Here is a 21,437-nt window from a genome sequence, read left to right on the forward strand (position 1 = left end):
CAAAGGTGACTCTGTTTCACAGGCCCAGTGCACAGACTGGATTTGGGAGTGCTGAGCAGGTCAAAGCAAACATCCAGAATGATCCTGGATGAACCCAGTGGACACACACCCTGGTAAGAGGAGTTTTGTGGGAACAAAAGAGAGCAAAAAACCTGTAATGATCCTCACAGTGTCCATACATTGTGCTCACTTAGCAACCACGAAATATGTGGGGCAAATTTACACCTCCAGTTCTTTCCAGCAAGGCAGCAAGACAGAACTTGGTCTGTAAATTGAGATGTAAAATATACATATAAAAAACTAGCATATAACAGATATGTAAACTGTATTATATAAATTTTACTGGCAGTAAAATTTATATAATCACGAAATTTATAAAAATTTATATTTTTATATAAAATAGGAACTGGCAGTTTCTGTCTCTTGCTCTTCCTTATCACTTAGGCAGTAACTAGGAAATTGTCAGATATTCCAGTACCATCCTGAAGATAAGCATAGTTTGCTATCTGATGAACTCCTAATGAATCTACTGTTAATTGCATAACCTTCCTTCAGCACAGGAACTTTTCTGTTCATCAAGGGCATGGATAAAACAGCTTCTTTGCTTTGGAGCATCCTTGTAATTAATAATATATTCTTCACACTTCTAAATATAACCCATAATGAGATGCTTTAAAGGATCCAAGCTGCACCTTTCACCAAGTGCTTTTGATCAGAAGGGAAGGAGCCAGAGCTTGCTCAGACAACAGAGGCTGCTGGAACGGCGACTGTCGCTTCCCGATGCTGAAAGGCTGCAAACGACTTCAAAGGGCTCAGCAGCAAAACATGCCAAAACAGCTTCCTGCACCTACAGCACACTGTCTCGTTATCTCTGGGCATATTCTGTGCACATCAGAGATGAAAAGAAGTAGCTACATTAGATATAGGTAGTACATATAATATAGTCTGCATAGATGGATATTGGTAACTTCTACTCGTTAACATTCTGCTCATTAACTCCATGGAAACTCTGCCATCAATCACCAATCAGGTGATGAGCTACTACAGTGTGCAAAATCTCCCCAGTTATGTTTGCCATCCATGTGACCTGGCACCTCCCAGAGATTTCTCCTGGTTTCCATGTGTTGAGAAAAACACATCTCCAAGGATAACAGAACAGAAAAAAAAAGCTTCTTGGTACCTGTGACTTTCTCCTGAGACATTTTGCAGAACTTCTTTATACTGAGGGTAGCAGAGCACTGGAACAGCTGCCCAGGGAGGTTGTGGAGTTTCCCTCTCTGGAAACATTCCCAACCCACCTGGACACGTTCCTGTGTCACCTGCTCCAGGTGACCCTGCCTCAGCAGGGGCACTGGACTGGATGATCTCCAACCCTGACCAATCTGTGATTCAAATAATGACCCGTGCTTGGGGAGAAGAAAGAAGAGTGGTTCTCCCCCACCTGTGGAGCTCCCTTAACTGAACAATACAGTTTTTGCCCTGAGAATTCCTTCCCAGTGATTTGGATGGAGTATTCCATGAATCCAAGGTGGAGTTTCTTCCAGTGTCAGAGCTTGCTGTGCCTTGCAGCAGCTGGGCCAAGTGCCCTCACCTATAGTCTGTGAGCATCCCTGCTGTCTGTGTGCAGCAGCTGAGAGCACCTCCCATGTTTGAAAGCCTCAGGACCATGGAATGCTTGCACAGCAAAGGCTGACTTTACATTGACACTTCATTTAAACAACAGCATATCTTTAAGACAGGTACCAATTTTGGTTTAAAGCCAGAAAGAATTTCTATATAAGTGAGTCCACTTTATTTGCCACTACTGTTAAGAGCTGTATCTTATCTGTGTCTCTCTTATCTGGTTTCCTGGATCAGGCTGATTCTTGCTAAGCTAAAGAAACAAGTGTGTGATGAAACCAAAGAGACAGGTGTAAATTGATAAAAGGCAACCCTCAACCCTCTCTTCAATAAATCAAATACCAAATACCCTTCTAATAAGGTTTATTTTTCAACTCTAATCATGTGAGCCTTGCAAGGTTGTTCACAGCCCCCTGTCTAATAACCTTTACACTTTACAGTAGCTGCCCATGTCTTTTACCACCTCTCAACCACCTGCTCTTCAACTTGCTTAGTACAACCTCTAATTATGCTGTAAACTACATTTTCCTAACCTTTATGTTTAAGTCAAATCACATATCACAAAATACACACAGTAGCTTATTAAAATTCACAGTATCTTATTAACAAGGTCATGATTCAATCAAGAACTACTGAGAAGTGACACAACTCTTGTTTTCCCTAACATGTTGACACGGATTTTTTTTCTTTTTTTTTAATCTTGATGCATTATGTTCCATTATCAGGCTCTCTGTGGTTTTGTCCAAAACTAACAACAGCCAGTTAAGCACACACAGCTACACAGCTTTGGAGCTGAATTATTATTGTTGTAGCAGTCAGGAACTCCAGGTTAGGGCTGCAGACCTCCTACAGCAGGTTCTGTACTGTGCTCTGTTTAACCTTTTAAACCACCCTAAAAATACAGCTTTTACTAATTTACTGAAACTTCCACCAGTGTTCCAATATCTACTAAAAACAGTAATGCAAGTTCTAAAAAAAAAAAAAAAAAAAAAAAAAAAAAAAAAAAGAAATAAAGAAATACAGATCAGAAAACTGACTGGCTGTGTCCCTCAATGAGAGTTTGTCAGTGCTTCTGCTTTAATAGCTGCTGTTGAGTAGCAAGAATGTCATTAAATGTGCAAATGCAACTTCTTCCTCTTCCTTCTGAACAGAAATTAGAAATACTTTCAGTATTTACTCAGTTTCTGCCACTGCAGCCTATACTTGCACTCTCATTGATCAGTATCACACTATATGGATTTGTTTTTCTTACAGCTAAAGCATTCCTTACAATCCTTCCTGTACCTGGCCAAAAAATTCTCCTGCTTGCTTCTGGCTTTCCTTCTTCAATGAACTTATTACCTAACTCCCCCTTGTACCTAGACTGTAATAATTTCAACTCTCAATATTATGGATTCTTACACTAATTTCCCACAGAAACAAAGTTTCCATATACAGTTAATGCCTCCCCCCAGTAATCTGCTTCTCTATCCTCATAACCAAATGTGGAGGCCAAATTGAATAAAATAACAAAAATATATGATATCCTGAGGGGAAATGTTATATCTTCAGTGAAAATAGATGGCAGGGCAGAATGCTCTGACAGAAGAAAAGGCTGCATCAAAAGCCCAGCCTGTACTGGATGACAATCCATGCATAAAGAAACTGGGGAAACTTTTAATTGGAATTCTTACTCTCTTATGCACCAAAGAGTCAATCAAGCCCAGGACATAAAGGAACAGGAGTCAGGGATGGAAGAGAAATCAAATTCACCTGAAGTATTTGCTAACTCAATGTCTGAACTTTGCAGGAATCCCATCCACAGAGCAAGCAGGAGAAAAGCTCACAGAAGTACAGTGTAACGTAGTTCTTAAGGGCTGCTGCATGATTTTTTTAATGCTTTCAGCAGAAAGACTTTCTTTCCAACCTACCATAACTAAAAGAAGCAGAATAATCTCTGAGACCAGGTTCTGTTACCTGAATAGTAGGTAAGATGGCACTTGGTCTAGGTAAAGTAAGTTTTATGACATTCAGGTTGAAAGCACACCTCATTTCCTATGCAGGTCAGCTGTAATTTCCTACACAGCCACCTAAGACTTGAGGGACTCTGATATCAGAACTTTAAATAATTGCACTCAGAGAGCCCAACCTTTCCAGAACCTCCTCTGACAATGAGGCAGAGCTGTCTTTATGTAGGTCTTTCCCACCTGGCAAGCAGGAGTGAAGGCACACGGAGCTCAAGGGGAAAGGCTCTGGCACACTGAAGAGCTTTGCCCCAAGACCCAAAGCTCCAGCCCAGCCCTGCTGCACCCCAAAGGCAGGAGCAGCCAGGAGCCACCAAAGCCACCAGCCCTGCCTGCCAGCATCAGGGACATGGCACGATGGCGGGCACAGGCACAAAGGGCAGCTGTGAGGCAGCTCCTCTGCTCTCTGGGCATCTCTGCCATCTTCCCCAAAGCAAACAGATGCCAGGCTGCTAATCTGCTTTAGGAGAGGGAAAGAACAGCCTGGCAGAGATTTTGATCCGTGTCACAATTACAGTTCAGTCCTGCAGCAACACACATTTCTCATGATCCCCAGCTGGAATTAATACAAAGGCTGAGCTGAACCAATATATAACCTTCAGAATGATAAGGAAATATTCTCTTGCTTCACCCCTAAAAAGCAACTAATATGAAAAATGTCTGGATACCTAAAGAGTGCTTCATTCTGTTAAGTTAAAAAATCAAAAACAACAAAAACCACAATCTAAAACAAGAGTAGGCATGTGAAATCATCAAAATAAAATACTCCTTTCCTCCTGTTTGAAACTGATTCCTGTTTGACTATTGCCTGGAGAAATGTGCTGGTAACAATGTTCAAATGTATTGCTTGATTACATTTTCTATACAGGTAACATTGAGGGGCCACACAAAATACCAAATACAATACAAAATATTGTAGACGTGGGCCTACAAGTCACCCCAGGATCCAGATTCCAGCACAGACCCAGTCTCAGTGACCCAGGTTATAGAGAAAAGCAAACAGATTCTGTTACAGAAGAGGACACCTTGCTGATTTTCAGTCAACAGAACCACATGACTTGGTCAGCCCAGTCTCTCTGCAGTGTAGGTCCAGTTCTTAATTTGGTTTTAGCTGACAACCACTACACAATGTGCTGGAGTTCCAGGTGTAGTAATTGTGCTTTTAAAGACAGATTTCTGCATCCACTGCTGTGTGCACTGCCTTGTGTCATCCTTGGCTGCATTAACCATGCACTGAACCATCACTCTCAAGGCTGCTGTTCCTCCTTCCCCTCTCAAACCTCTCCACTCTCTCCATCCAGCCAGTTCTGATCTCTCAAGGTCTCTGGAGTTTGGGAAAGTGCTTAAGTGATTACAGCACAGAGGAGTAAGTGAGCACATGTGTTGAGCTACGGAAATTTTTCATTTGGCTCAGCAGGAGAGAAAATGTGTCTTGAAAGCCAGAAACATCAGCCCTTGTTCTCAAAATATTTGATGAGCAGATAGGGACACATTCACTCCTTCTGGAACATAAGTTACACGACAGCTTCCAGTGGCAGCTGCTTTACACTCTGGAAAAAAACACTGCTTTTTCCAACCAAAACCATAGGAGATGAATGAAAAAAATCCAAGTGAAGGAGAAGAATATGCAAAATTGCTGTTAGGCTATGTAAAGTAAAGAAGTGACCCCACAGTTCTGAAGTTCCTCCCTGATTCTGCATAGTCATTGAATACACTTTTTGCAGGAACTTGAATTCCAGACATGTTTTTATTTTAATTCTTTTACACAATTTTAGAGATTTCTTCTTCATTTATTATGTATAACAGGGATTACATTTTTATTTAGTTTAAATTGGCCTTTTCTAAACATCACACTATAGCTTCAAGCTACTTCCTTTTGATATGTTTTCACAGTGGTCGTCTCCCTGGTATTTAGAACTCACCATGACTAACTCCTCACAGCTTCTTAAATATATGCAAAAAGAAAAGGACTTTCATTTATGTTACTAAATGCAGTCACATCACAGACTGTCTCCTAAAACCAGCCTTTAAAAACAATAATAAATATTTCATACCATATGCTGAGAATATCATGGGCTCTAATCTCATGAAGAAAACAGAAACACATGGAAATTCCTTGCTCAGTACTCTGTGGAAAGAAACTGTAAAGCAGAACTCAGAGAGGTGGATAGGATTTGTTATGTACAAGCACAATGCAAAGGCCACTGTTAAATAAACAGAAATCTTGTGCATTAGTACTCAAACTGTGCTCAGAATTCAGGCCACCACCAATCTGAGGCCACCAGCAGTTTAGATCTATTAATTCTTCTGGTTTGCATTCCAAGTACCATTTCAAAGGACAATTCTGCATTTCAAGTAAAACAAGGTATAATGTTTACACCCACACATGTAACAATGAAAGGAAGGGAAAAAAAGAACAATGGAAATTCTCAATTTTCTCCATAATCCTGGCACACACTTCTGCCTAAAAACTTCGCTTTAAACCTTCTCAAGATTGCCAGGTCACAAAACATAACAAGGAATAGCTCACGACACACTAAGCAATGGAGCACAACTGGTACTCAGATAAGGTCATTCTGCAATGATGGGCTGACTTCTCCACATCCCAAAAATCCATGTTCCCAGTCCAACAGCAGCTGGAAGTAACAACAGTGACCTTTAAATTTCAGGACAATAAAATCCAGCTACAGCAGGCAGTAGAACGGCAAAGGCAAAATCTGAGAGCACATATGGGAGAGATGATCTGTGCCTAAAGGCTACACAAATTCATAACTCCCACTTCTTTTTTAAACATTGCCATGAATGGCTTTGAAGAAGTTGCTTAAGCTCAGTTTTTGTCAGAGCCTGTGCACCTCAGTGCCTTCAGTGAGCTACTGATGCATGTGCACATGTTAGCAAAGCACAGGCATGGCCAGATGCCTCCTTCCAACCACCCTACAGCAGCAGAGTCTGCAAAAGGAATTGCTTCCCAGAACCCATTAATTTAGAGCATTCACCTCAGAAGCTGCTGCCTACACTGAAGCATCCCAAAGGTGCATTTAAACACTGACAATCTCTTTCAGAAGTCTCAGCTGGATCCTATAGATATTTCCTGGTGTACTTGTGAACACCTAGGCTTTACTCCTTACCTACACTTATTGGAAAACAGACTTAAGAAAGTATCTTACTAAAGAGTTGTGGATGAAAAAATTCAGTAAGGGATTGTGGAAGAGTGACAGTCGACTTAAAATGTCCCATGTGCTTAACTTTTACTCAGTTAAAAAAATCTGGCAAGAAATTAGACCAACCAGAGTCACAGTTAAAAGCTTTTAACTCAATGTAAAATCTAATCACAATTTGTAGCCTTATTACTAGCTGGTGTCTATCAGAGAGGAATATAATCAGGAATACACTTCAATCACCCAGTTCTGATGACACAGCAGCAGCCTTGACAAAATGACACCAGTTCTTTTGCAGATGGTGATGCTTTTAACTTCAGTCCCCCACGGCCCTGCCACAAGGCAGCAGCAGAGCCAGAACAAAGCCAGACCTGGCTCTTGACTGCCAGGCCTGCAGCTCCAGGACTTTATGGCAGGATGTCCTGCAAGTCCCCTGAGAACCACACACCAAAATCTTCATTTCCTATCACTGCTCAGCACAGGGACAGCACAGAAGCAGGTGTGCTCCACCACTGGCACAGACTCCTGCTCTCCCAGCCCTTCCCTTCACCCTCCTACCTGCACTGCTGCTCACCCTGCCCTCTGCACAGGGCATCCTCCCACATTTCCTGGGCATGCTCTTCTTCTTCAAACCCACATTCAGAGGCTGCTTTTGCCCAATGTGCAGTAACTATCATTAATGAATTATAGTTAATACAATTATCTCTGTATATGAAGGGTAACACTCAAGGCACACCTGGTGTCAGATGAGGGACCCTCTGACCCTACTCTAATCTGTTCCACTCCTCCTGCTATTCCTCAGTTTCCTTGCTCTTCTTGCTTCTCTCCAGTCTGTTCTGACACCAAATCCCTCTGCCAGCCCCCTGTAACCCCAGCACAGCCATGAGCTCTGTGCCAGAAGGCAGCTGCACAGCCTGGGCAGAACCCCACTGCCATCAGCAATGCCCTGCTGCAAACTCAATTGCTTAATTACACTGCAAACACAATTACTTAATTACAAAGGAAACTGGCACCACTATTACAGGACCCCTTTTCTGAAGCACCTCTTGGTGCTGAAATTACAAATTTTGATTTAAGTTGGTGGTTTAAGTGCTTGTTGGTTATTGGACAGAAGAACAATTTAGAATGGGCTGGTAGTAGAGTAGTTATGTGCAAAAAAGAACTTCAAAATGTGATTTTAAGGGTGACAATGTTTCTTTAATCCCTTAAGAGCTGTTTGGTTCACTGTCTGGCTTGAATATAATGAATCAGGAACCATTTTTCCAGGTTTCACATCAGGTAATTATGGAAACAGAATAGAACTTTAATTATGAGAAAAAAACATAGCTAGTTCTATTGTGATCTTCCACAGCATTGCTGTTTCTCAGAAGTAAACATATTGTGCAAGCTGGAAAGAAACCATTGATTAAAATAATCAAAAGCCCGACTAGAAGAAGCGTGGACGTGCTTTTCTTTGTAAAAACCAAAACATTGTATCTGACTAGAGATAAAATAGTTGGAGTATTTGAATTACCTCTTCCAAAGCCACTTTAATTTTTCCTCACAGATTCATTTAATTAAATCTACTATTACAGGGTGGGTTTTTTCATTTTACATACACTATACAAAAGCTTGGTGTACTCTGGGAAATCTAAGAGATTAGAAAATCTTACCAATAGCTGTTTATCTTGATTTCTTACCAGTCATTTTCAGCTGAAGCAACTTGCTGAAGATGCTGTTTCTAACTTGTGTAACAGTGGAAGTTACACTTACAAGTAACTGATAAACAGAAAAACTTTTCAGTATCATTAAAACAAGGTGTCAGCAGCTGCTCCTTCTCTCCTTCCTCCCAGGCTCACTTTCTCTTGTTCACTGAGATTATTCCAACTCCAATCAAAACAGGGAGGAAAAAGCCCCACAGAACGCAAGGGGGACAAAACTGTACAAAGGATAAAGGAGTTGAGCAGCATTGAGAGGAGACCTATTTGTAAAAGAGATTATGGATGCAAAAGTGCTCCTTTTGTCACGAGGGAAAATAAAGGCACAAAAGGTCCCTCGATGAGCAAACATAATGAAACCTGCCAAGATGAGTGATAAAATCATAGAAAGAAAAATTATACAGGTCTCCAGGACACTGGCAGAATTCATTGTAAAACACTTTTTCCTGCTTCCTGAAGTTTGTACTTTTAAAATTAAAATGAAAAGCTTGCCTGAGGATGGTGCAGCATTGGTATTTCATCTCATATCTTCCAGGACAGCATCTCCTCTCTGTTCTGTCAAAGGACTGAATAAAACAAACAGCATTCAGGGCTTCCCAGAACTTCATGCCACAAAGGAAAATCTGAGTGCAGTGTCCCAGCCCAGCTCCAGCAGCTGCAGGGAGACCCTTCCTGGCAGCACCTGCATGGCCACAGTGATGACATTGCTGCACCATGGCCCAGGCTCATACCAAGGGGAGATGCTGTTTTTTTCCACGCTAAAGTGACAACTCTTCTGAGGTTTTAAAGGTATTGACAAGTGAAATGCTGCTAAAAAGGCAAAGGAACCAAGAGGACATGAAGAACTCAGGGGAAAAAAAAAGGATTCAGTAGATAAGCATAGATTTAATAAATTCTAGTATGTCCTCATCCTTTTATGTGTGAAAGAAAGTAAGTCTGGTGCTATTAAATAATTGTGTTTCTTATCTCAGAGTGAACATTTCATCTTTTATATACATACAAAGAAACCCCCACCTGTTTTCTTTTTTAGAGGATGGAACAGGCAGCTTAGATGGCAATTTTAATTGAATGTGTTTGAGCTGTTGCACAAGAACACTGATGTGTAGACCTGTGGCTGGGAAGAAAAGACTTTTCCTAACCACCCACACCTTGACTTCATTACAAACATCCCTGCTGGTTCTCACAACTTAGCTCCAAGGTTGATACTTGCAACATGTCTAGAGGCAGGAACTGTGAAGCAGCAATGCAAATTCCAGTGGAATTCAGTATGTTAATTGCTATTTCTCAGTCCCACTCCCCATGGGGCTGAGATACCTGGTGAAATACTAGAATGACCAATAGTTCTTTTCTCTGTGTGTCTGTGTGCATTTCTCAACACACATGTATCATTGCACACACAATGGCTAGAAATGAAACTGATTGTCCAACATGTCACACATGTTAATCCCTGTACAGGAAAAAGAGAAGTGTGGTTATGTTTGCAACCACTGCCAGAACAGAGAATCACAGTGTCATACAACTTAGAGAGCTCCAGTGACAGGGGAAGATGATGAGAGCAGGCCAGAAAAAGGGTGCAAGAACTGGCATGAGCCTAATGTGTGCTCTAACAAAGCACTCAGTTCTCTGCATTTTAATGCAAGGGATTTGTAATGTGTTGTAGTAGGTTAAAATACAAGACAAAAAGGGTCAGCTGAAATGTGTCACTTCAAATAGTCATGAACACAGTGTCCCTAGAAAGGAGGCTGAAGCTAATGCTAAAGCCAAGCCCTGATTCTGGCTCTCAGTGCATCCCACAAAGGCACAGGGAGGATCCACACCACTCTCACACGTGCAGGCAGCGCTGGCTGTGACCCTCACCCCAGAGTAGAATCTCACTGGAAGCATTGCAGGCATTAAAAATCCCCAGTGCAAGGCTTAAATTACAGGAATTACCTACCAAAGCATGCAGAGACTGCATATTAAACCAGTCTAAATCGTGATCCTAATCCTAAAGGAAGCAGGATGGAGTGTCATGAGACCCTTATTAAAACTGCAAAAGGTTTCAGTGGGAGGGAATGAAAACAGGATCCTACAACTGCAGGAATGGAGAGAGAGAGGAAAAATACCCATCAAAGAAAAGGTGATAGAACAAGGAAACACAGCTTCAATATAAAGTTCATTATGACACTAAAATGCAGAAGCTATTTTAATGTCAGTAACGTTAAGATAAAGTCATTTCATATTTGCTTATTTTCCTCACACCATCATTCACCCATTTAAAAAAGGGCTGATGTGAAAAGGGCTGTCTGTGCTCTTGTACTGCAATACTACTTAATTCAGTTAAAACATTTCAGTTTGCAAATTATGTTTTGCCTTTTTCCCAGAAATTATTTCCTTTTCACATCAGCCATAACAGTTAAACAACTGTGATTCCTGCATCCTTCCCTCAATAAACAAACAAAAGGATAAATATAAAAATCAGATAATCTGAATTTCAGAAATCAGGTAGCAAAAGAATGGAAAAGACAAAAGCACCAAGCAATGAAAAGCTACTTGAGATTTCTGAAAAACTTTTATGTTTTTAGTAGCTCAATATTTATAGCCTGTTAAATAATTACATGTACAAGAGCTTCATACACTCAACTTTAATTTCCCTGCTATTCTCTCCTATTGAAATAACTGCAAGATTAATTGTAGCCATAAAAAGGCAGCATCCAACTCTTTTATGACCACTCCTGTCTATAAACTGCATGGACCCATTAGACCAATAGGGAGAATGTTTAAATGCTGGTATTTAAACTTTGTAGCAGTCAACAACAAGAGAAAGCTCAAGATCGATCTGGGGGATGGAAGCACTGCAAATGTCCAAGCAGGCAATGCTACATGAAAAAGTGACTCCCTCATAAGATAACACTGCTAAAGAACAGAACATGACAAACACCAGACCAGACCCAGTAGGTTTTTCAGTTGGTTTTCCTACAGAACTTGCTCAGCCTTCTGCAAAGGTCACTGCTGAGACAAGCTCAAAATGCATTCCCATAAAGGAAAAACACATTTTGTGTAGGTATTACTTAAAACTTTTCAGCACTGGTAGAATTGCAGCACAATCATTACAAATCCTAAATTCATTTACATCTTTAGGTAAGTAAAATGCTGAGATCACCAAAGCCATGTAATCATCATCAAAAAGGAGATGTAATTCACTGCCCACAAGCCACAGACAAAGTTATCCCACTACTGGAGATAAACTGCTCAGCTTTGAGTTTGCTGAATTTCCTTTGATGTAAAAAGAATAATTTCACGCTCCAAGAAAAGGAACAGGATGCCAGAAGAACTGGATTTGGTTCTTTATTCTGTCACAGACTTCTCGTGTTGGTCCCTGAGGATCCTCTGGGATATTGAGGTCGGCTCAGGGCTGCTCAGCAGGACACACCTGGAGGCACCCCAGGCAGGGGCAGTGGATCCAGGGGCACTTGGGAAGCACTGGGCTGACATGGGAGGGTTCAAGCAAGGTCCTTTTGTGAGAATTTGAAGAATCATCTACATTTAGAATAAAAGGGAATGTAAGCCACCATGCCCAGAGAACTGCAGGTCTGCTGACAGAGCTCAAAGTCTTGTCCATCTCCACTGTTTAACACTCCCATGGAAAAGGAGTTCTCAGGAGTCTGGAACCCTCTCCAAACTAGACCTGTGAGCTAAGTGGCATCTTAAAACCAGAGAAATGAATTAATGTCCAAGTTATATTTTGGATGTGATAAAGCTCTGACAGGGGTGAATGAACAAGGCAAAACCTGTATCCTTGATTGCAGAATTGCATCATTGCCAATTATCTGACAAAGTAATCTGAAATGAGAGACTACAAACATGGAGAGGTTGGGGGACCAGCACTTGTTTGGCCAAGAGAAGAGAAGGTTAAAGGAAGATGTCATTGCTGCCTTCAACTCCAGAATGGGAGGGAACAGTGAAGAGGGAGCCAGACTGTTCTTGGAGGTGCACAGTGACAGGATGGGAGGTGACAGACACATGCTGCAGCAAAGGAAAGTCTGGCAAAGGGATTTTTTTCCATTAATAGAGGTGGTTAGACATGAGGACAGGGGTCCAGTTTGAGCAAGGAATTGGACTAGATGACTGCCAAAGGTCCAGATTATTCCATGACTTCATGGAGAGATGATCATGGCAGTTTTCATTTTACTTTGTCTCAATAAATTTGATCACATTGACAAATCAAAGCTTTCATCACTAGCTCTACAAAGCAGTCTGGGCACCTGGAAAATGAGACTGCCACTTTTGTGCCTTGTCTCTGGGAGGATCCTGTGGCTCTAGAAGTGTTTCCACATCCAGTACCTTGTCCTATCTTTGCTTTACAGATGGGGTCCTCAGCTGCTGCCATTCAGCAGTGCTCCCAAAGGCCCAGCAGGGGCAGTGCCAGGGGGACAGGGCTGTATTTCATGCTGGCTGTGGCCAGTTGGTGCAGTTGGAGTGTTGTTAAAATGCACACCTGTACATCTGGCATTAACATCACTGTATTCAATTCCCTAAGTGATCTCTAACAGATTATTCCATCAGAACAGTCTTTAATTTACATGTTCCAGTGCATTTGCAATGCCCCAGCATCTTATCACATTTATACCAACAGATCTGTTCTTAACCTTGGGGAAAAAAGAAAAAAAATTAAAAACAAAAAAAAAGGAAAAAAAAAAGGTTTCTTTACTGCCCCAGGTCCCAAAACTGGGTATCTGGCTGTGCCTGGCTGATTTGGCCTAGTTTTTTCTTTTGCTGCTTGAATTCAATGGCCCAGTGTATGTGATGCCCTGAAAGGAACACTCCACCCTTCTCCAGGAAAAATTCTCCAAGGGCAGGGAACAGTTTATTAAGTCCTTTTCCACAAAAGCACAGTAATGTCACCAAGCCCACTCAGTCATGCAGGAGATCTGCATCAAAGAAGAATAATAGAGACATAATATCCTTTGGGCTGAGCAGAGAGCTGGGAGAGGATTGTGCATTTGGGGGTGAACGATACCATCAATGCTACCAACAACAGCATTTTACATTTGGGCAACTTAATAGGAAATGAGGGCAGAACTGACCAGCACTAAGAGAGATCAGCACACACAGCAGCAGCACACAGAGTGCCTGGGACCATGGAAAATACCCATTAAAAATATAACTGTCAAGTTTGGATACATCTTCCTGAAGCACTCATGACATGTAGTTCAAAATAAGAAAGAAGTGCCTGAACTCGTGCTGTATTTCAAACCAGCATTCAGGGTTTGATTTTATATTCCACTTCCATTTTAAAATCTATTTCCAGAACTGCTGCTTATTAAACCTGCCCTATTAAATCATTCCCCTATTAAATGCAGTATGAATTAGGTTTCCCAGTCTCTTTTTCTTCCTTTTACTATCCTACACTCTAACACCCTGTACCTTTCTGTACAATAATTTCTGCTCTTAACCAGGAGAATGTCACGTATCTGAAAAAGAAATAAGTGGTGAGTTTATGCTCTCTGCATTCCTCGATCTCATTATATATACAATGTCCTAAGGCAAGAGTTTGCCAGCTCAGATTTTCACTTGCTCTATCCCTTTGTGTTCCCATCACTGTGTTAGTGATTGTTAGCATTTGTTTTTATTTTTCTCTTGAGATTTTAATTTTCTTTTGCCTAACTCACTGATTAAATAACCTAAATTCTTCAGAGGGAAATTTAAAATTTCCTGCTTGTATAAAAACCAGAATGATTCAGTACCTTTGCTGGAACATCATTAGGTGGATAACATTCATTTTGCTGGAGGTCTCTGGTAGCTCAGTCAGAAAAATGACTTCCCTTCCCCCTCTCTCAGCTCCAAGAAACTGGGTAAGGAAAAGGTGAGGAATCTTTCCATCCTCATAAGCAGAGCCTGTGAATATCAGCAGTGGCTGCACCACAGCCCCAGGGCATCACCAAGCCATGCTGGGCTGCCTTTAGTGGCAGTAATGAAAAACAGGGCCAGGACTCTGCATAAGGTGGGCTCTCTAATGTAGAGTACATGTGAGCTACCAAAAATCTTCTGCCAGTGACCTGTCTTGCAGAAAAATGAAGAAATATAAGCAGCTTCTTATTTACAATGAGCCATTTCAAAACAATAGCCGGGGTAACCATCTCCTCAAAATCAATCAAACTAATCAACCTTCACCTAGAACCAGAACCCACAACAGGGAGAAGTCCTAGAGATATCATCAGCTGAGGATTCAGAGGGACTCATGAGATATCCTTACAGCCACCACTCCCAGACACATTCAGTGGCTTGAAGAACACAGTTAAAAAATAATAATTGCATGAATAGCAGAAAAAGTGCAGACATCACAGGTGCAGCAGAAATCAGACCAGCTGTGATGCCATCTCACCTATCCAACAGGACACAGGTCATGCTGTCCTGAGCACCTGGGAATGGCTAATGTCCCTGGAGAGGATTTGTTAGGTACAAAGCTTCAAACTTAATGGATTAGGGAAACAGAAAAAACAAAGTACAATTTTGGTTCTGTAAAAAAAAAAAACAAACCGAAAAAAAAAGTCCCCAAAAACCAAACCAAATCCCAGAAACTGTTACCTTCAACCAAGCATAGGAGATGGGGACACGACATCCCTAACTACCAACAAGAGAGCACAAACTGTATTAAAAACACACCACAAAAGCATTCAGAAAATAAAAAGCCATTTAGCAGGTGGCTAGGTGCTGAGAGCAACAGCCTTGTTTTCACCACATTCTAAGCTGGAAGTACTCCTAAAATGCAACAGTCAGCATTATTAATTCTCTTAAACTCCCTGGATTGACTGGACTGTGGACAATGTCCCAGTGCTGCATTAACTGAGGAATAACCCCAGATCCTGGCAGAGGTGCTGGCAATTATGGGCCTGTCTGGGAGCCATTGATTTTATAAAGCAGTTTGATCTCAACAGAGGTGAGAAATCTCTTCTTTCCCAACCTGCCCCTTCCCTAGGGAAGCTCTGCAGGGCAGGCCCCTCCACAGGGCTGTGCTGCATTTCTAAGCAGGAAAATGAGACAATCACAGGCCCTGCAGTCACCCCTTGACACAGGAAGAAAGTCCAGCCTTGATTTCATCAGGGAGAAAGAAAATGGGACTGCAGAGAAGTATCATACAGGAATGCCCATCTATACATTCTACCTGTCACTACATTTTCTGTCATTACAGCCTCATCTTAAATAACATTTACAGAGATGAAGAGTCAGGCTTTTTACAGTAATGGGCCAAAAGACAAGGAAAGCCCAACATTCTTTAATAGAACAAGAACAAACTTCTTCCTTTGTTGCAGGAAGATGTTTCATGGGTTATCTATTTTTCTGAACTGAAGAACCACCAGAGAAACACAGACTTAGGTCTCTTAGAAAGTTTCAAGTAGGAGGAAAAAAATATTTTAAAAAATCACAAAAATCTGAACAAATTACTTTTCTCTGAGGACAGCAGTCCCATATGGTAACAATCTGAGGCTCAGGTCAAGTTTCTTTTGTGATACTTAAGATTTAAGGCTGATTTCCCCAGAGGATGAAATAAGTGGGGGGAAAATGAAAGGTGAAATGGGTAGAAAAGGGATGGAAGATGATTAACAGAAACCATCAGGGATCTCAGTGCTGCCTGGCCTATCCACAGCTTGTGCTGTGGCCTCTGACATGAGATTTGCAGGCAGAGACTGAAGCAAATGAAGCTGCTTAGTTATTCAGCCCCCCTCCAGACAATCAGGTAGTGGAAGTAGCATTAATGAGGCAGCTTTTAACTAAGGAGGATGCAGGGTGAAAGACCAAGCAATACAGTACATAAATATGTTAATGTACTTATTGAGGTAATTTTTTCTGTAGCCTGTATGCGGCTGCAAAAATGATTCAATTCATTTTATGCAAGAGAAGTGCATTCATCTCCCTTAATTAGGGAGAAAGTAGGACTGGTATTAGGATTAAAAATAAAAGTATGGTTGATTTTGAAGTCCTCTATGTACCCCATTCTGGCAAGATCTGATAAAATACTTCCTCCAACACTGCTTCTGACTCATGGGAATATTTGTGAAGTACATGACTGGAAATTCAATAGAATGGTCTGTACTAGTTTCTTGCTCTGGCAAGAACAGATATGCAGATATAAGTAAGAACACAAATGTAAGTCTACATATTAGTATTTTCATTAAAATATCCCTGGGATTCCCTTCAACTCAACATCAGACAACTCTTCACAGCTCTAGAACAATGGAGCACAAATGGGCCTCCTTAAAAGGCCATTATAAAATGCACTACATGAAAATCAAGAATATTCTTTTTACTTACTGGGTTTTTAAAGGGTGTTACCTGCAGTAACATCTGTCACACTTACTCTCAGCTTTAGTTATTTTACATTCCTCATCTTTCATCTGCTGCATTTTTCATTTGTTCTCAGAGGAAAAATAAAAAATGAAGATTGAGCAATGCAGTTACATTGCAAAACTCCTCTGAAATAACAGAAGTGCTGTCTGCAGTGATGATAAATCCCAATATGTTACCATGCAAAACACCAAATCTGAGTTTCCAAAAAGCCTGATCCCAGGTGAGTGTGACACTTCTCCACTGCTGCTGATCATGAGCCTGACAAGCAGCTCAAGATGTTTACAATTCCCTTGCAGACAGAAATCCAGACCAGACAGCACTGCCTGTATCATAGTCTGGAAAACAGGTACATTTGAAAGTTCGTAAACTGTGTGATTTGAATGACCTGAATCTTTTGTGTCTGTAAAATCTGTTCTAGCACAAGCATAAACTGACAGATCATCCTGCAAGTGCTGGGAATAACAGCTTCAGTTTCTCTGTGCTGTGATGGCAGAACATGTCTGGAAACACCACTTTGAGCTACTCACTGCATGCTGCTTCTGATTCATCCGACCCGTCGGGACACTCTTCCTCCCCGTCACATTTCCACCTGGCTGGGATGCAGTGCCCATTGTCACAAGTGAAATCTGACTCAGCACAAGTTTTCTTTGCTGCAAGAAAAGAAGAAAGTACTTGGCATGAATACAAACAGTGCAGAAGATCTCCACTGCACCCAGCCCCACCAAGGATGATAAGGATTGCCCTGTGCTAAAAGGATTTATTTCACATTCAACATTGCTTCTTCATGACAGAGTCCCACATATCTCATAGATGGGTGTTTCTTCTCACTAGAACTCTTACCCCTCCATTATTTGACAAGGATTCCCCCTTCATGTCTTTTTCCAGCCATTCAAAAAAACAGGGATCATCCTTTTCAAGAAAATTTTCTAAGGCTTTTACTATAAAAAGCTTCTGCCTTCATGGAACTGAAAGCATGCTGCATGATTTACAGACAGGCAAGACAAACAAGTATCACCTTTCGAGTACTATAATCTAAATAATAATGTTTCTATCTGTGCCATCTATTCATGGCTTGTTAGTACATCTGTCACCACAGCAGATGATCATAAAGCACTCCTTCAAACACTAACATTCATTTCATTAAATGTCAACCACTCCACGCTCTTTGCTTTGCTTGCATTAATCTAGGGCTTGAAAAAGATGCAAGACATGAACTCAAGCAATTAATTGGTCTATTCCTCTGTGCCAGTGGTGCAGCACCATGAGCTCTGCAATTCCAGTCAGCATCTTCCCACTGCAGCAGAAAGAGAAAATTCCACTTCAATTGGGTCCCTTCAGGCTGAGGCCTCGGTGTTGGTGTGACACCACTCACTCACTGCTTTGGCAGCGGTGACTTCAGTGCCTTTTCTGCTGAGTCCTGAGCCAGGGCTGGGGCTCAGTGTCAGCACACTGAAGTGAAATGCCCTCTGGCTAACTGGGATCTACCTTTGGTAGCCATAAACTGACACAAGAAGTGCTGCCAGGGAGATTTGTCTCTTCCCCCTGCAAAGCTGCTCACAACCTAATAGGATCACAGGAAAATTCAGGTAATGAAGGACCTCAGGAGGTCATCACGTCCAACCTCCTGCTCAAGACAGGCTCAGCTCTGAGGTCAGACCAGGCTGTTCTGTGTTTTATCCAAAAACCCCAAGATGGAGACAGCACAACCTCCCTGGGCAACCTATTCCATATCTTAGCTGCCCTCACATCACAGTGAGACCTGGGCTTGCCAAGCCATTCTCTCTTACAAGTCATGTGCACACACATTGCTACATCAATACTTCCTCCAGCAAACATTTTCAAAGCATTAAGCACAACAAATAAGCCTCTGGGGTTTGATCTTTTACTTTCCTTTCTTGTTTTCCTACATGAGCTGCTGTCAGGAAGGGAGTCATGTTAAATATCACTCTTGTGCCCACACAGAAAACATGGAGCATTCTGTGTGAGGTGCTGGAGAGACCTCCATGGCTGAAATAAAGCACTCATTTTCTAGCACACAAAACATGCAGCTTCCCTGAGCAGACACCCCGCAGGAAAACACTGCAAAGCACCACTAAGCAGCTGTACAATCTCTCAGGATGCACTTTTTAAAGAGAACGTACATTTATTCCCCTTCTGCTGCTAAATGAACCAGCTTCTGGAGAATGAGGGAGAGGAAAAATGGACAATTTTCAATTTTCTCTTCAGCCATTCAGAAACATATTATGGACTAATATAGGACAGAAAAACCATTTCCATAAAAACCAAGAGTTTTACAAGACACCAGTCATACTAAGGATAGGATCATCTAAAGACATTGTACATCTGTTATCAGAGAGAAAAGACTTTCTCCTGAATAACTCCTTTCAGAAATCCAAAGCTTGTGAAACTGGCTATTGCACATCACTGCTGGGGTATTTAAGGCAAGTTGTAATGAGTCTGGTGTATTTAATGGCCAGAAATGCTGATAGGATACCCATGCATAGCTGAAGTGAGAGCACTCTCCTGCTGGCTGGGAAGCTCACTGGGTAAAATGTTACTATCTGCTCTTAGGAGAAGGCTGTGGCATCTAGAAATGAAATCATCACAGCTCCATCCAGGAAGGAGAGACCAGTGTAATACTGGAGACATTAGAAACTCAGTTTTTACAATGTGCTCCCTCCCTTCAGCAGAATGAAGCTGGGCACAACCACCCAGCAGCAGTGGCCGAGTGCAGAAGTGTGACCGTGTCCCCATGTCCTCCTGAAGGTCCAACAGTCCCATGACAAAATTCAATAGGATAGAAAAGTGTTTGGTTTGTGTTTGAATCTAAATTGTCTAATCTCTTCAAGGAACGGGATTAAGAGAGGGGGAGCTCAAACCTTTTCTACGAATCTTATTTTTACTTCTGCTGTTTAATTTTTTTCTTTTTATTATTTAGATTTTAAATATTATCTTTTATTTGCAATTATTTTTTACTGCTATTAATCTCCAGCATGGGGTGAGAGCTCTGCAGACTGTCTCAATTCAAATAACTCCATTTTCTGTTGCAAACAGCAACCCAGATTATTCAAACTGCAAGGATACTGAAGCACTGTCTCATTTCTCACCTCTAATACAAGACTGGAATGACTTTATTTCCAACCAGATTTACCTTCTGGCGCTCAATCCTCATGTCTCTTGGATCACAATGCAGGCAGGGAGCAGTTAATTAAAATATCAGCTCTCTGCTTTTCCTTCCTTTTTCTTTTTGAAGTTTGATAACCCTTTTTATTAATCTCCCATGTTATACACCTTCATTCTATCAATAATTCATTCAGACTCAGACCATAAAATGCCAGTGGTGCGTTAAAATGTAAAATAAATAAATACATCCCTTTTAGACAATGGGGAGGACAGGGGTTCATTTTACAGCTTCACCTGGCTCAGAAATAGTCAAGCAAAATTAATTGTCCCCCTGAGATGCATTTCCTTTGCCGTAAGCAGCCCAGGCAGCTCTGCTCACGTCTCCTCCAGATGAACATAAACAAACAGGAGCGAGCAGCCCCAGCATCCCTGAGCCTCTGCTCCTCGGGGGGCAAACGATGCCTGGAAGGAGAAGAGAGAGGCTCCAAAGCCTTTCATCCCCTGCCCTGCTCGGTGCACAGGGACACCAAAGAGGCTGCCTGCTCCTCTTTGGACTCCTGCTCCATTTGCTTCAGTTCCTGCTCTTCCTTTCCCACGTGTGCAGCTGGACACATCTGGCACAGCTCCACGGGCTCCTGTGTGACCATGGCTCAGCTCCCACAGGGAATGGGCCCTGCCTTGGGCAGCTCTCCAAAGGAGCCCTTAGTTAAAGTCAGCCATTCCTGCTTCTCTCCTCCCAGCAAGAAAGGCAAGGGAAGAGGGAAAGGTGGCTTCAATTTTACCCAGCAGTGACAGAAAAATACCCTAACATGCTGAATTTTAAATAAAACTGCATCAAACCCAACATGGCCCCTCATTTTCCAAAATGTCCTTTTCCGTTCCATTACTCACATCTCTCATCCTGACCTGCAAGCAAGGATTCAGGGGTCATCCCTGCAGCAGATTAAAAGCAGAGAACCCATAGAGAGTGGTGTAGAACATGAACATCTACTGAGTGATTTCATAAAAAAGCAGTGACTGAGAAATGTTTAATTAGACTGGAGGGAATAAATATACACTGAAAGGAACAAGCCTTGTACTGGCTAGGAGCAGGGACTGGATGACATAAATGTGGCTTCCAATTTTCAAAAATACATCTGAAAGATCAAGTCCCTGACCCTTACCTGAACAAGGTATCTGAATCTAATGGAAAAGTCCAGCACTTATTTCTTTTTCCTCTTTCTAATAAAAGCCAACATCCCCCCACTGCCCTCAGTCACGTCATTTAACCTCACTTAACTTCTGCCTCAGTTTTAGAGGCTTTACAAGGCAGGTACATCTTTCCAGTTACTGCTTATAAGACACCAGGCCCTCCATGATTCAATTTCCAATTCACACCTTGTTTATTCCTATTTTGCACATCTTTAATATTAAGCAATACTCAACTCTAAAATAGTTTCATTTCTTGCTACTCCTGATTACCTCAAACCAACAGCTGAAAAGCAGAATGAACACATTCCTCTTTTATC

The 21,437-nt window shown here is 41.7% G+C and overlaps 1 protein-coding gene across 1 annotated transcript in view; it reads right to left on the reverse strand.

Annotated features, from left to right (window-relative positions):
- Positions 1-21,437, reverse strand: part of LRP8 (LDL receptor related protein 8) — a 169,794-nt gene that overhangs the window by 47,951 nt on the left and 100,406 nt on the right. The window contains exon 3 of the mRNA XM_058808279.1: positions 17,334-17,456. Coding sequence (XP_058664262.1) covers positions 17,334-17,456 — 123 coding nt within the window. The remainder of the gene's footprint in view (positions 1-17,333; positions 17,457-21,437) is intronic.

Source organism: Ammospiza caudacuta, chromosome 7 (assembly GCF_027887145.1).
Source record: "Ammospiza caudacuta isolate bAmmCau1 chromosome 7, bAmmCau1.pri, whole genome shotgun sequence".
NCBI lineage: Eukaryota > Metazoa > Chordata > Aves > Passeriformes > Passerellidae > Ammospiza > Ammospiza caudacuta.